General features: G+C 63.6%; 1 protein-coding gene across 2 annotated transcripts in view; it reads right to left on the bottom strand.

Annotated features, from left to right (window-relative positions):
• Positions 1 to 2,018: 2,018 nt before the first annotated feature.
• Positions 2,019 to 14,883, bottom strand: part of Kazn (kazrin, periplakin interacting protein) — a 952,488-nt gene continuing 939,623 nt past the window's right edge. For both annotated transcript variants that reach the window (XM_071617362.1, XM_071617363.1), the window contains exons 14-17: positions 13,475 to 13,576; positions 12,898 to 13,064; positions 6,169 to 6,286; positions 2,019 to 4,470 (exon numbers count right to left, since the gene is read on the bottom strand). In XM_071617362.1, the coding sequence (XP_071473463.1) occupies positions 4,306 to 4,470; positions 6,169 to 6,286; positions 12,898 to 13,064; positions 13,475 to 13,576 (552 nt within the window). In that variant the 3' untranslated portion in view covers positions 2,019 to 4,305. The remainder of the gene's footprint in view (positions 4,471 to 6,168; positions 6,287 to 12,897; positions 13,065 to 13,474; positions 13,577 to 14,883) is intronic.

Genomic DNA, 14,883 nt, shown 5'->3' with positions numbered 1-14,883 from the left:
CTTGGGTGGCGGCTGGCCTCCCTGAGATGCATATCTGTCTGCTCCTGTGCTTCAGTCGTGGGGGCGTGGACGCGCTCAGGGGGATCTCGCATGTGACCACATGGTCCCCCAGCAAAGGACTGAAAGCCAAGTTGGCTCTGTTCTCTGGAGGTTCGGGGGACCCGTGGGGGTCGGGGCTGGGACGCACCCGGCCACTCCAGGGGCCAGACGCGGACCGCGGAGCCCACCTGCAGGTGCCAAGGAGCCTCTGAGGGGCCAGGGCACCGGGTGGAGGCCTCCGGCCGAGGCTTGGGCGCCTCCTGTGCCCCGTCTGTCTCCCCTGTGAATGCAGTTGGTGGTCATGGTCACTGGCCACTGACCCTCGGGGGTTGGACCTGCAGAGCCCCAAGGACACTGGGCGCCCAGAACAAGCTCCAGTGAAACCTGGCTGAGAGCAGCCCCCCCGCCCGGGGGACAGGGGTCAGGGAGACGGCGCAGCCCGGGCCCCCCTCCCTCCCCCGGGTGCCTGAAGGACCCTGGAAGGGGGCAGGGAAGGCTGGACGGCCCCTGGGGCTGGGCAGCCAGCTCGGCTCAGTGCAGACGCCTGGGTTCCTATTTGAGGCCCCAGGCCTTAGGTGGCCTAAGTCAGCTGTGCCCTGGCCACCCAGGAGCCACCTCATGGGCCCGCCACATCAGCCCCTGGCCTCATAACCTCCAGCCCGAGCCCGGGGAAGAGTGAGGCATCTGCAGAAGGCAGGGCCCACGCCTGGTTGGACTCTGGGCTGCACTAAGTGCACCTGGGGTGACAGAGAGGCAGGGCCCAGGGGGGGGCCTGGGAGCAGGCCGAGGCCAGCAGGTTCCACTGTCCCTTAGCACCTGAGGCGGCCCCTCCCTGCACTCGACCCTGTGGGGCTCTTTCCAACCTCAGACTCTGCTCCTCCTGCCACAGGACATTTGCACCTGCTGCTCTGGGTCTGGGGTCCTTTTTGCCGACTGGACTCTGCTTCCTGACTAATCACCCCACGTGGGAAGTCCTGACGCCAGCTGCCTCTCGCTCCAGACTTGCCACAGGTGCTGGGATCCGAGTAGGTTCTGGGGACTCCCCCTGAGCCTGCAGGAAGGCTTCAGAAGCCGGGTCTCAGCTCAGGAGTCCCTCTCTGTCCCCAGGCTACCCCGCCACCACACTGGCCCGGGTCGCCGGGTCACGGGCACTTTCTCATCTCCAGCCTCGGCGTCCTCGGCACCCCCTGGCCCTGGCCCCTGGGGGTCTCAGTCAGTCATGTCTGTGGCCAGCCCACTGACACCGTGTCCCCACCCAGCCTCGCAGTGGCTCCCCGACGCCACCCTCCCCACTCAGAGCCGGGGCCTCCCTGTCCTCCTGACTAGTGACAGCCAGGGAGCCCGTTCCCTCCTGCTGAGGCACAAGTCTGGTGGCTGGACACCCGGGGACACCTCCTCCCCAGGTGAAGAGCCCGGCCGCGAGGCCCGTGGGCAGCCGGGACGTGCTGGCCCTGGCCCAGCAGGTGGCTTGGCGCCTGTGGGACCCCGGGGAAGCCGGCCCAGGCCGTCCACACCCGACCCCAGACCCCCGCCTGCTGGTCTGTGAGCAGGTGAAAGTCTGGGACGCTCTGAGCTGGGTCCAAGAACGCCCCTGAGACCCACCGGCCACCTGAAGGTGGAGGTGACAGAGGGGCAGGTAACAGGTGACACTGGGCGGTCACTGGTCAGGCCTCCCCTCCCCTGTGCAGGACGGAGGCAGCGTCCCTGCAGGGATGCACCAGCAGACAGAGGGCACCCAACTCCACTCTGACCTGCCTGGCCCTGCGGGTCATGCAGGAGGGTGGGCAGAGGGGTCAGTGTCCAGGGGACAGGGAGCCTGGGGTCTGCAGGCCCTGGGACGGGGCCCGAGTCCCCACCTGTGGCTTCTTAGCCTGAGGAGCCGTGCAAACCCCTCATCCCTGTCTCAATGTCCCCCTCCGTGAAATGGGCCCCTAGCCCCCTCAGGGGCTGCTGGGGACACTGACCAGAGCCACCCCGGGCTGAGCGCCAGGCGCTGGTGTTTATTATTGGTGTTAGAGTCCACTCCAGGGAGGACAGTGGCCATGGCCAGGAACCGGTCCCTGTCACAGTCACCTCCTTGGCGGCCACAGACTCCCCTCGGGGCTGGGGCTCAGGACAGTCTCCTTGTGGCCACATGCTGGTGGCACCCGCCATCCAGGGGTCACCAGGCCGCGGGGTTCTCGTCCTCACTGCGCAACGGAGAAGAGCCTCGGACGCGGGCGGAGGCGGTGGCCACAGAGCACGAGGGGCTCACGGGACGGGCCTCGGGGCTGAGCGGGGGCGCTTGTCCCCGGGCGAGGGGTCCCCGAGTGGAAGTCAGGCCTGCCCAGTGTCCTGTCCCGCCTCCGTCCCGCCCCGTCCCCTCCCTCTGGCCTGGGGTGCCTGCCACCTGCCACCACCACCTGGACCCAGGGCTGAGGATGGGGTGGAGGGTGCCAAGGAGAGGCTTGTCCCCCAGAGGGGACGGGGCCTTAGGAAGCCGGAGAGTCTGCCCAGCGGAGCCCACTGGCGCTGTCCCCCGGTCCCAGGAGGCATGTGGGGGCCCGCGCCCTGTCCCCGAGCCCCGTGCCCATGTTCCTGGGCGGCACAGACGGCAAAGCTCTGGGAAGCACGTCACGGGGGCTCCTGGGTCCCGAGGCCACCCTAGGGGACTGTCACCACACTGGGCTGTCTGGAGGGGAGGTGGCAGGTCCTCATCCTGTGTGGTGGCCTGGCCAGCTTGTCCCCGCTGGGACTCCCCACTGCCCACGTGGAGCGGGGCTGGTGTTTAGGGGTCTCCAGGGATGAGGAGCCCCAGGTGGTGGCATCATGGGGACCCCCAGGGGCATTCGGGGTCGCCCCAGGCTGCTGGCCTGCTGGGCATGCTGCCTCTGCCAGAGCCTCCCCGACTGTCCCCGAGGGGATGGAGCCTGGGACGCGTGCGGGTGTCCTTGCCCATGGCTGGGGTGAATGTGGCCTCACGTCCTCAGATCCGCACTCGGGCCCCTCCCCGCCCCCCGCCTGGCTGCCTCCCGGGGGCGACTGGGGTCTCAGTGCGCCCAGCTGGGTGGCCGCCAGGTTACAGGGAGGTCCCCCTCCTCTCTGGGCTCCCGACTTGGAGTGTCCTACAGACCCTGGGGTTTGGAACCTCAAAAAGCCAAGCCACACACCAGAGATTCACCTCTCCCTTGGGTCCTGCGATCAGAAATGTGTCCCAGAAGGCCCAGGATTCAGATGGCTGTGCTCGTCGAGAAGGTTATGGAGATGGCTGGAGCCCTGGCAGCCTCGGGGAGGAGCGCATCTCGGGTCCGTCTTGGCTCTGTTTGTGCTTTTCCACGAGGGGAAGTGATTTGTTGGGTGGAAGAACAGGCGCTTGTTGGTCCTCAGAGGCCCGCGCCTGCTGCAAACCTTGGAACATGAACTTTTCATTGGCTCCTGGTGCAAAGACCTCCCAGGAGGGGGAGCATCGGGGCAGTGTTCCAACTGGAGCAAAGCAGGAGAGAAGCAGTCCGGGGTCAGGCTCCTCGTGCTGTGGCTGGGGAATTAGACCCCGGCCCACCCTGTCACTTCCGGCTGTCTCCCGCGAGGGTTCAAAGTGTGTTACGGACATTAGCAATGGTTAATCCTCAGAAGTATTATAGATGAAGACGTTGAGGCACAGAGAGGGAGGCCACTGGGGAAAAACCACACAGCAAAACCACGTGGGTCAGGAGAAGGGCTGGAGGGTGCACCCCCAGCGCCCACTGATTTCACTCTGTGGGGTCTGTGGCTCCTTCAGGGCATTAGTGAGCACACTGTTTCAGGTGACAGGGACATCATAGCTGTTTGGTTAGCAGTGACAATGTTTCCCGCACCAGATCCTAAACTCATCACCATGCTGTGCCGTTGTCACTGAACTCAGTCCTGCTCCTGTGGTCACGAGGCAGGGTGTCCGCGGTGGCCCAGGGGACCAGCGTTTTGCATGTCCACTCGACACGGAGACCGCGAGTGGACCCAGTGCGCCGCCCCGACTGTTGGGAGTCGTGACCCAGGTCAGAGCCCAGGTTCTCGGTCCCTCCCTGGTGCCCCTGGTGGCCCTGCCTGGCCCTGCTCTCTGCTGGCACGTGGGTGTGTGGTCAGCCCGGGCTCCGCCTCGCCTGGCCGAGGGCCATGGGTCTCCTGGGCCCCGCGCCCGTGTCCGTGGCCGCAGTCTGGGGATCCGCCCGGAGCAGAGGCGCTCCTCGGCCCCAGGTGGCTCTGTACAGGTCAGCACCTGGGGCCGGGGTGGCCTCTGTCCACGCAGGCTCCCTACACATTGGTGACCTCTGGGCTGCTGTAGCCGTCCAGACGGTACTGCTCCGGCCCGGCCTGCGCGTCATCGTCCCCGCACTCCTCGTTCTGAAGAGAGCCGTAGTCGTCGTGGAAATCCGGGTCTTTGCTGCTAAAGCCCCTTCCTATCTTCCCGAGGGGCAGCTGAGGACAGAGCAAGGGACAGGAGGAAGAGAGACAAGAACTGAGTGTCTGAGGCCTGGGAAATGTGGTGTCTCTAGTCTCGCTGTGTGACCTTGAGTAACTCCCTTGACTTCTCTGTGCTCCTCCTGTTAGTCATTCTACCTGAGTGCTCCAGGCGGCAGAGACCACTGTGTGAACCAACATCAGGAGACAGTTCCCTGTTCCCAACTGGGAGGACTCAGTGGGTGACGAAGGGTAAGGACAAGTTTTATCACATCGATTCATGAAAACCTCCTCCCCCCGGCTCAGGAGGAAGCGCGTTGGGAACAGGGGTACGGAAAGTCCCTGTGAGAACGGCTCAGCAGGGGCGCGGGGTCTGACTGCCTCCCCAGGTCCAGAGGGAACATTCTAGACCACCTGGCGTGGCAGGAACCGGTTTTGGAGACTCAGACTGGCATTGGGTCCCTGCTCTGCCACTTCCTGATGGGTGACCTCGGACTGTCACCGCCTCTCTCTGAATCTCAGTTGTCTCAGTTAGAAAATGGGAAACCCAGCAACCTCTGAGGGTCATTTAGGGTAGAAATCTTGTCTGCAGAGCACAGAGCAGTGCCGGCGCACAGTGGGAGCTGTTACCACGCACAGTAGGCCCCCAGCGAGCTCTTCTGTCAACGTCTCTGTCCTCTCCGTGGCGAAGGTGGTTAGTATTGTTCGTTGCCTGATGTGGCCCGTCCTCCCTCTCCACCCCCCTTTCCTCCTCCTCCTCCTCCTCCTCCTCCTCCTCCTCCTCCTCCTCCTCCTCCTCCCAGCGCTGGGATTGCACCCCGGGCCTCCTGCACACCAAGCGAAAGCTCTACCCCTGAGCCCTCCCCAGCCCTTTACACTTTGAGATTTTGAGACAGGGTCTCGCTAAGTTGCTGAGGCTGGCCTCCAACATGTCCTCCTGCCTCGGCCTCCGGAGTGCTGGGATTACAGGCGTGGGCCACTGCACAGCGGCCTTTCTCTCTAGACCACGGTTCGTCCACTTAAAAAATAATATCTCTCCCCGAAGGAGATTCTGTAGACGGTTTTCCTAACTTGTCCCTGCCGTGACGCCTGAGGTTGGGTGACAGTGCACAGGTGGGATTTTTCAAACCCGCCCCCAAGGACAAGTTCTGACCCCTTGGGGGAGGGTGTCACCCCACTGCAGGCGTGTTCTAGACGGAGCATCCTGGGGGGTGACTCGATCCTGTCCCCAGGGTGGCGGTGGGACCGTTCACACCGGGCGGTGCTGCTGAGCAGATGGCCCTGTGTCACCCGGGTGACCTGTGTCCACAGGGTCCCCTTAGGACACACCCTGGCTGCAGGAGCTTCCCGGCCACGTGGCCGGGGTCGCCAAAGGTCGTCTCCTGCACTGGTCAGTGCTGGCCTCAGACCCCAGGCCAGCCGGGTCCTCCCTCCAGGGCGATGGCCGCACCTGCCTCCCTCCCCGGGCCCAGGCACAGGGCAGGCGGGCGAGACTACACTCTGAGCCCCGTGGGGACCATGGGGGCTCTTGTCACCAGGCCGAGGCGTCCCATGGGTCCTGGGAAGTGGCCACTGGGGTGGTCCCCAAAGCCCCCGAGACCCTGCCCCCTGCTGCACCGTCACAGGCCACAGAGGGAGGCCGGGAGTGGACAGTGGGGCCGGAGGACAGAGCGCCCTCGCAGGAGCGGGCCCCCTGGGTGGCCACCAGCGACTTACCCGGCCAGTCTTGTACCTGCCGCTGCCCCCGCTGCTGTCCTCCTTCCCCGCCCGGGTGACGCTGGAGGCCCTGCCCGGTGGCGTTCCAAAGCGCTCCGCCTCGCGGATGCCTGTGGAGCTGGGGACACAGCACTGTGCATCAGCAGGAGAGGCTCAGGCACCTGTGCCACCCAGGGACGTGCACACCGGTGACAAGGGTCACAGCTGCTGAGACTCCCTGGGCACCTTCCAGGAGCACCGAGCGCCTACACAGGGACTGCCTGCCAATCATGTTACAGAGGAGGAGAAGCAGGCACAGAGAGGGTGACCAATCTGCCCAAGGTCACACAGTGCCACCAGCAGAGCCAAGATCCAAACCCAAGTCCCCAAGTCTCTGAGACTCCGAAGTCTCTGAACTCTCCAGAAAGCTGAAACACTTACCAGGGAATGGAGGACTGGAGGGAAGAATCCCAATGTGACCTGAGAAGCACAGGAAGTTGTTCCTGATCTGACTGAAATCCAGGTCCCCCCCCACTCCTCCATTCATTTTTTTGTGAAAAAGCATCGAGACACCCTGAGAGTCGGGTTTGGCCGACGGCGGCCCGGCCCCGTCAGCTGGCCCTGGCTTGTGTGTAAGTCCTCCTACCTGCAGACCGCGCCCAGCGGTCTGGGCCCCGTTCCTGGGCCTTTCTTGCTGTGGCTCCCAGTCTACCCTCTTCTACCTTTCCTGGAGGAGGTGTGGCGGCCCCCGTGCCAGCCCGCCTGTCCCTGGAGACAGAAACCAGGGTTCTGTGGGCGGCGCTGGCCGGCGGCCTGCGTCCTGGGCTCCAGTGCCCCACCTGTCCTCTGGGTCCAGCCGCCCCAGGACCCGGGCTCGCTCGGCCCTTGCTTTCTCTGGCAGCGGGGGTGGCCCTGCGGTGACTGAGGGCCACGTCACCTGTCCAGCTCGCGGGGCCCAAGCCCCTGTGTCTGGGATCTGTCCAGGGCCTTCCCAGGCCGGCGTGGCCGAGCCCGGGTCTGCTCCTGGCCGTGTGACCCTGAGTGGCTTCTCTACAGCCTCCAGCCGCCTCTCCCATCCTGGAGTCGTGGGGTTTGGCGCTCAGAGCCCCGCGGGTCTCCTAGGCACCGGACACCAGAGACAGGTCATTACAAGGGCATCGGCTCTGGCCAGCAGGTGCTCAGGGGTCTGTTGGCCAGAGTTTGTGTCGTGGTTCAGGCCACCGCAGAGGTGGCTCATTAAGAGAAATGCACTTCTTTTTATCTTGTTTTTTTATTTATTTATTTTTGGTTACTGGGGATTGAACTCAGGGGCACTGGACCACTGAGCCCCATCCCCAGCCCTTTTCTGTATTTTATTAGGGACAGGATCTCACTGAGCTGCTTAGGTCCTCGCTCAACTGCAGAGGCTGGCTTTGAAGTTGAGATCCTCCTGCCTCAGCCTCCCGAGTGGCTGGGCTTGCAGGCGGGCGCCATGGGCCTCGTGAGAAGTGCCCTCGAGCACCTTTTAAGCTGCTGCTATAGTTTGGATCTGAAGTGTCCCCAAAGGCCCGTGTACGAAAGGCTTGGGGTCCCAGCTTGGTGCCACTCGGAGGTGGTGAGACCTGTGGGCCAGGCCACCCCCCCCATGAGGTGACCGCCGGGCATTTTTCCCAGGAGCGGGAAACTGACGGACTGAGCCCCTCAGAGCTTCTGCTGACCTCGGCCACGTTTCTGGGAAAGTTCCGGGGCGGGGAGGGGCGCCTCGGAGGCGGTGGTGACAGGGTGATGCCAAACGGGGCCAAGTCCTAGACCACGACCCGGGCTGCCACCCACCAGCGTCGGGCTTGGAGGGCTTCACGGGTGGCCGCCCTCCCTCTGCACCGGGGGATGAGATCCCGGGGGGTCAGGGGGTGGGAGCAGTTCTCCTGAGAGGAGCCACCTGTTGGCCCTGAATTCTCCCGACTCGTGGAGCCTGGGTGACGTGGGAAGAGCCCTGCGTCCCTTCTCCTGCTCTTCCTGAAGAAGAGACAGAAGTCCAGAGTGGGTGTGCCTCTTGTCCAAGGACACCCAAAGCCCACGGTGGCGGGGAGGGAAGTTGAGCTGCGGCTCTGGGATCAAGAGTTAGACGGGGTCTTCTCACCCTGGGTTCAGGGCCGGCGAGTGTGGCCTGGCTTGGTGCCTGAGCATTCGGGTCACCTGGGCTGGGCGGGGTTCATGACGCACATCCCCACGAGAGGCACTAAGCTCTGAGAAGTGCTGCGTGAGGACCACTGCTGCGACCACACGTCACAGGTTTGAGGACAGAGCTGGTTTGAGTCCCTGCTCAACGGTCCCCTGGCTGTGTCCTTGTGCAGGGTGTGGCCTGGGCCTCAGTGTCCTTGCCTGTACAGCAGAGCCCAGTAGGCCGCTGCCACCACTGTGCCGTGACGTCTTCCCTCTTGGCTTTTTCCACAGGGACTGAAATCCAACCCCCCAGAGACATAATTTTGGGTCAAAACCCATGAAAACATAAAAGTGCCAGGGAATCGGCCAAGCACAAGGCAAAGGTCTTTGGAAGCTCCAATGGACCCAGGAAATACTTCTAGTCACTCAGGCTTTGAGCAAAGGGATGTTGCGGGGGGTAAGTTTTGTGGAAAGTTCTGGAGAAGGGGCATCCTGGCTATATGACTGTTTTTTGTTACTATTGTGTAATACCTGAGGCCGGCTACCTTACAGGGAAAAGAGGTTTATTTAGCTCAGTTTTGGAGGTAGGAAGGCCCAACAGCATGGTGTAGGCTCTTGCGAGGTCCCCCTGGCTGCATTACATCATGGTGGGGGACTGTATGTATCTCTCTGTGGGGTCTGTCCCTCTGCTTATTAAGCCACCAGGAGCCATCCATGGGGACTCCACCCTAGTGACCTCATCTGTCACGATCACTTCCCCGAGGCCCCACCTCGAAACACTGCGGCTGGATTTAGTGTCCTGAGAGTCTGGGGATTAAGGCCCTGCATGAGCTCATGGGGACAAGTCACATTCAGACCACAGCACTCTGCCCTGTCCCCGAAACTCACGTCCTCATGTCACATAAACCTCAGTCCTTTGTCCCCAGTGGTTCCAAGGTCTCATCTGAGACTCACAGACTCTCGCAGCCGTGAACCGACAAACCTCAGCTAGTGACCTGCTTCCAAGCTTCCCATACCCAGGGTGGCCTGGGCACAAGCCATCACCCCTGGGGTTTCCTGAGCCAGCGTACTGCAGCTGGGCCCAGGAGAGGTGTCATGGGCAGGGGGGGGGGTGGCCGGCCTGCGGGCTGTTGGACAGGGACTCTCAGGGCTGTCCATGTGCGGGACTGTGGTGGGGACAGATGAGGTGGGGGAGAGAGCGGCACCCGCTGCCCCTGCACCCGGAGCTCACAGCACCCTCTCGACACCCAGGAGGCAGGAGTGAAGTTAAACCCAATGCACGCTGAGGACTGAGGCTCAGAGAGGGCAAGCGTCTGCCCTGAAATCACACAGAAGATGGTGGAGAAGCCCGACTTGAGCCCCAGGACTGGCTGGGCCCCGGTCGCAGAGCTGACAGACAGATGACAGGGAGGGACAGAGAGCTGGAGACGGGGGTGGAGAGACAGAGACGGAGGCAGGAGAAGCAGGGAGGAGGGGGAGGCCCGGACTCCTGTGCCTGCAGCTCAGCCTCTGCCCGTGGGGCGGGGACGGCAGGGGCTGGAGGAGTCAGGGAGCGAGGCCGCAGCTGGCCCCCGGCTGCCCGTCCTGCCCCTCCTGCGGTGGGTCCCCGGGCTTCGCTTCTCCTCATCTGTGACGCAGAGTCCTGTGGGGGACCCGCGGCTGGCGCTGACCGGGGCTTAGCAGCGGCAGGAGTCAGCTCGTGTGGAGGCAGGTGGCAGGGGACACCGTCAGACACTGCTCCCTGGGTCCTGTGCGTTGTCATGGTGATGGAGGTGGGAGGACGACGTCATGGGACCCAGAGACTCTTGGTGACTGTGTGTCCCTGGGGTCAGGCTGGTTGAGCCCCAAGAGGCTCGGAGCCGACCGCTCTGCCCCGCCCCCTGCTTTAAGTGACCACAGGACCTCAGGGGACACACCTGCTGGGTGTAGGACCTGTCCTCATCTGCCTCCTGGGGTTCCCCAGCCTGGAGGAAGGTCACCGGACGAGGACTCCTTGGTGGCAGAAGCCAGGGCTGCCTCTGACCCTTGTCACATCTTGGGAAGTCACAGCCCCTCCCTGGGGCCTCCGATTCTCATCCATAAGATGGGGCGATGACCCCTCCTCATGGGGGTGTGGGGGGTTCAGATGAAACAGGGTGTGACACCTTTGTCCCCGACACCTTCTGACGTCAGCATTTGTGACAGAGTGTGAGGCCTGCTGCGGTCACCTCCCGGGAGCTCAGTCTGGGGCGGCCTGGGGGAGCCCCGATGTCCATCCCGATGACTCGGGGTGTCGGAACCTGGCACCCCCCGTCAGCAGCAGCCCAGAGCCGGGCGCAGGGGGGCACACCCGTGGTGCCAGCCACTCTGGGGGCCGAGGCAGGAGGTCATGAGTTCAAAGCCAGCCTTGGTGACTTAGAGGGACCCTGACTCAAGAGCAAGGAGAGCCTTCCGGAAGGACTCACCCAGAGGGCCAGGCCACCTCCCCTCCCCGTTCTGTCCCTGTCCCCAGAAAGCTGGAAGAGGAGCAGGGCCACAGGGCAGCGGATGGGGGCTCCCCGCGTGGACCACAGCAGAGACGTCCTGGGCGGAGCTCTCGGCGAGCAGCACCCCGTCCACCTCCCAAGTGTCCCTCCACAAGCCGCGGATCACTGTCCCCCACCCCCCGTGTTGGCTTAGCTGGGGATTGTCCCAGCTAAGAAGTGTCTCTAAACGCCCTGGGACTCTGTGTCCCTCAACCGACCCAAGCCTGTTCCCCTGGCCTGTGGGTCAGGGTCTCAACCAAGGGGATCTGAAATCCCACCCGGGGACCTTGACTCGGGAGCCATGTGTGGACGTGTGGGGGACAGCAGGGTGAGGACAGGGTGACAACAGGGCGTCTGGCGTGGGCCAGGGGCTGGCACTGCCTCTCTGTCCTCGGCCACCAGCATCAGGCTCCACGTGTGTGAAGTGAGGAGCCTGGACCAAGTCCCGTCCCCTCCTCTGACCCTGTCTGCACGAGGTCCTCTGGGACTCCCTGGCCTCCCAAGACACAAGGACCCGCCCTGTTGTCCCCACCAGGACCTTCCGTGCTCACCCACTGGTCCTGGACAGTCCTGAGCCCACCCGTTACCCCGTGGTGGTCAAGGTTTAAGGGTCACACGAAGGTGGTCGGGGGGGGGGCGGTGACCTGCAGAAGGGAAGCCCTTTCCTGATGGATCCCGGGTTCACAGAACAGAGTTTCCATCCGACTTTGCAACTACCCCAAAAGGCTCAAAATGAGGGTCCGCGGGCTCTGCCAGGCACAGGGCCACGGTCTGAGATGGACCAAGGGATCGGCATGTGCAGGGTCCACCCCGAGAACCGCGTGGTCTCCGGGGCTGATGGGGAAGGGCAGCCCAGGGCCTGGGACCCGCCCCAGACGGACGACACTCTCCGGAGCCTGTTTCTGCGCCTGCGAGGCACAGGGAGTGGCCAGCGGCTCCCAAGGCCCCAGGGTCTGGGTTTCCCGTTCTCAGGTCCAAGTCAGAGAGCCCAGGGTCAATCTGGGCTCTGTCTTCTCAGCTGACAAACCTTAGCTAGACCAGCCATGAAAGAGAGGAGTCCAGTGGCCAGCCCCAGGAAGGACAGGGGGCTTCCGGAGCAGCCTTGCAGAGAGGCCATGAGGGACGATTGTAGGATTCATTGTGCGCATGAGCAATTCTCCTAGATGAAGCGGACACATTCCTGGGGGAGTGTGGCCACTGAAGCTGACTCCAAAAGAAAGAGAAAACCTAAATAAGCCCCTAACAAGTAAAGAGAGAGAATTAGTCATCAAAACGCTTTTCACAGAGGGAAACCTACCGACAGACGGTTTCACGGGTGAATTCTCCTAAATGTTTCAAGAATAATGAACAGCAACCCTACAGACCCTTCCAAGCAACACAAGTTCCCAACTCACTCCAGGAGCCAGCATTGCCTGGACACCCAAACCAGACAGAAGCACCATCAGACAAGAACTGCGGGCCAACGTCCTTTCTAGATATAAACGCAAAAATCCCGAATGGCGTATCCGCAGACCCAACCCAGCATCGTGCAAAAGGATCGCACACTCTGACCAGGCGAGGTCGCCCCAGACATGCAAGGATGGCTCAATCCGTGACCGACCAGCCGTCCAATTCGCCTCATGGGTAGAATAAAAGACCACCAAGGCCCTGCCCCTGCTGGCTGCTGACCCTGGGCAGGGGGCACGGCCCCTTAGAACGAATTTCTCATGTGTGGAGGAGGGACGGGGATCTGATTGGCGCCAGGAGGGTGGACTCAGGATACCCAGCCAGTGCCGCATGGATGACCCCCTGGGCTAAGGCGCAGGGAGGGGAGGGCAGCGCCTGTGGGTGGAGCCTGGGCATGTTCCAGGTGAGGACGCTGGAGCAGGCAGGTGCCCAGTGCCCTGCTCCCTGGGCCACGAGCTCCATTAACGTGCCCACTCCTGCCCAGGCCCTTGCCCGCAGCTGGAGCTGCCATCTCACCCTGGGAGGTGGACTTCCCTGCTCCTAGCCCCTGACCTCAGTGTCCTGGGCACCGTCGTGCTAGGTGGGGTCCAGCCAGGGATGGTCAGGACTGAGGCCAGGGCCCTCTGCTTCGAGGGCCCCGCCCGCCGCGGGCACTCACTTGGCCGGGTGGAAGACGGCGCTCATCTCCTCGGCCAGGTGTCTCCGGAGGATGTGCTTCCCGCTGGGGATGCCCAGGGCCGTGGCCATGGCCTCGGCGTTGAACGTGGGCTCCAGGACCAACACCGCGCCGTGAACGCCGCTGTTGGTCAGGTTGTCCGCATACTCCTGGGGACAGAGCACGAGGCGGGGCCTGGAGGGGACCTCCCCAACCCTCAGAGCCCCGAGGGGCGGCTCTTGTCACTCACAGGCCCCTGACCCCAGCAGGGGCTCGTGATTATTTGTGGAGTTCAAGATGCACCTGGATCTGGACCCCACACTTGCTTAGATGGGTGCGGCTGGCTCAGTGCCCCTCATGACATTAGCGTCACCACAGGGTCCCCCAGGGCTGGGAATGAGTGGCTGCCTCTGTGAGTGACAGGAGGGGTGGCCTTCTTGCAGGCCTCGGAGATGAGGCCGCGGCCACACAAAGACGGATATTGATTCACACACAAATGGTGCCCGGGGTCTGCCCGCGCTGGAGCTCCCGCCTGGCCCTCCACCCAGCACCCGCCACCTGCCACCCGCCACGTGCCCACCTTCAGGTCGATGTCCCGCACCCACTGTAGCACGCGCTGGTTGGTCCACACCACGGGGTCGGTGTTCTGCGTCTCGCAGCGGGCCCGGCGCTCCTGCAGAGCCTTGGGGACAGAGGGACCAGTGAGGGGACGAGGGGCACATGTGGAGGGAGGGTCCCCTGGGCTGCAGGGGTCTCAGCGAGCCGTGTGAGGAGGGCCGTGTGCACTGCCCCACCAGGCCATCCTGTGGCTCCCCGGGGTGCGGGGCAGCGAGGCCACGGCTGCGGGTTCTGATCTGCGTCCCCGCTGCCCTGACCCCAGGGCCCAGTGAATATCTGTGTGGTCTTTCCCATGGGCGCAGGGGACCTGCCTGGCCTCTGGGTGGTGAATGGCACAGCATCAAATGCCACCCATGAGGGCCTGCAGAGGGTCGGCCTGCTGCCCCTCAGAGGTCCCCTGGGGGACGGACTCCTGGTCAACCTTCTCCCATGGGGACGCTCCCTCACTGGGGCTGCCCAACTGCAGACCCTCCCCCGTGTGCCCTGACCAGCTCCCCTGACCCTCTGTGTCCTCTTCTACCCATCACTGTCACGACTGACCCTGTCACACTATCACCCTGTCACTGGGGCTCCCAGAGACCAGGGCCCGTGTTCTCATGTCCCCTGCAGAGGCTGTGGGAGGAGTGGGAGGGTTGGACAGTCCCCTCTCTGCCCCTCCCTGCAGACCCTGGACAGCTTGTGTTCTGGTATTGCCTGCAGAACAGCCATCAGGGCCCTGACCCAGCAGCCAGGGGTCTCTGCCTCTGGGGGTCAGTGCAGAGGCCCTTGGGGTGAAGTCACTGACGCACAGTCCAGACTCTACGGCGTGCACAGGCCCTGGTCACTGCCCTCCTCACGCCCACGCAGGACTCGGCTCCTGCGCTGCCGCAGACCGGGCCTCTGTCCTCTGGCCTGCTGTCCCTCTGCTGCGTTCTTCCCTCCTGTTATCCGCCCTGGGTCTCTCGAGCTCCTCGTTGAGCTTCACGCTCTCTGGAAGCCCTTCCTGACCCCTGGAGGCTCCTTCTCTGGGTTTTCATAAATGCCCCGGCTTCTCTCCCAGGGTCAGTGTCCCTCAGTGTGGCCATCCCTGGCCTCTTTGTGGGTGTCCCGCAGGAGCAGTGGGCTCTCTGAGGGTGAGGGGCCCCATTTCCCCTAAATCCAGCCAAATAAGCAGTTGTCGGGAGGATGGATGGGAGTTTGGATGGGAGGATGGATGGGAGGATGGATGGGGGATGGATGGGGGGATGGATGGGGGGATGGATGGGGGGATGGATGGGGGGATGGATGGGGGGATGGATGGGAGGATGGATGGGGGGATGGATGGGGGGATGGATGGGAGGATGGAAGGGGGGATGGATAGGGGGATGGATGGGAGGATGGATGGGGGGATGG

This window comes from Marmota flaviventris, chromosome 10 (genome assembly GCF_047511675.1).
Source record: "Marmota flaviventris isolate mMarFla1 chromosome 10, mMarFla1.hap1, whole genome shotgun sequence".
Taxonomy (NCBI): domain Eukaryota; kingdom Metazoa; phylum Chordata; class Mammalia; order Rodentia; family Sciuridae; genus Marmota; species Marmota flaviventris.
The sequence above is the reverse complement of the archived record's forward strand: the minus strand, read 5'-3'. Positions and strand labels throughout refer to the sequence as shown.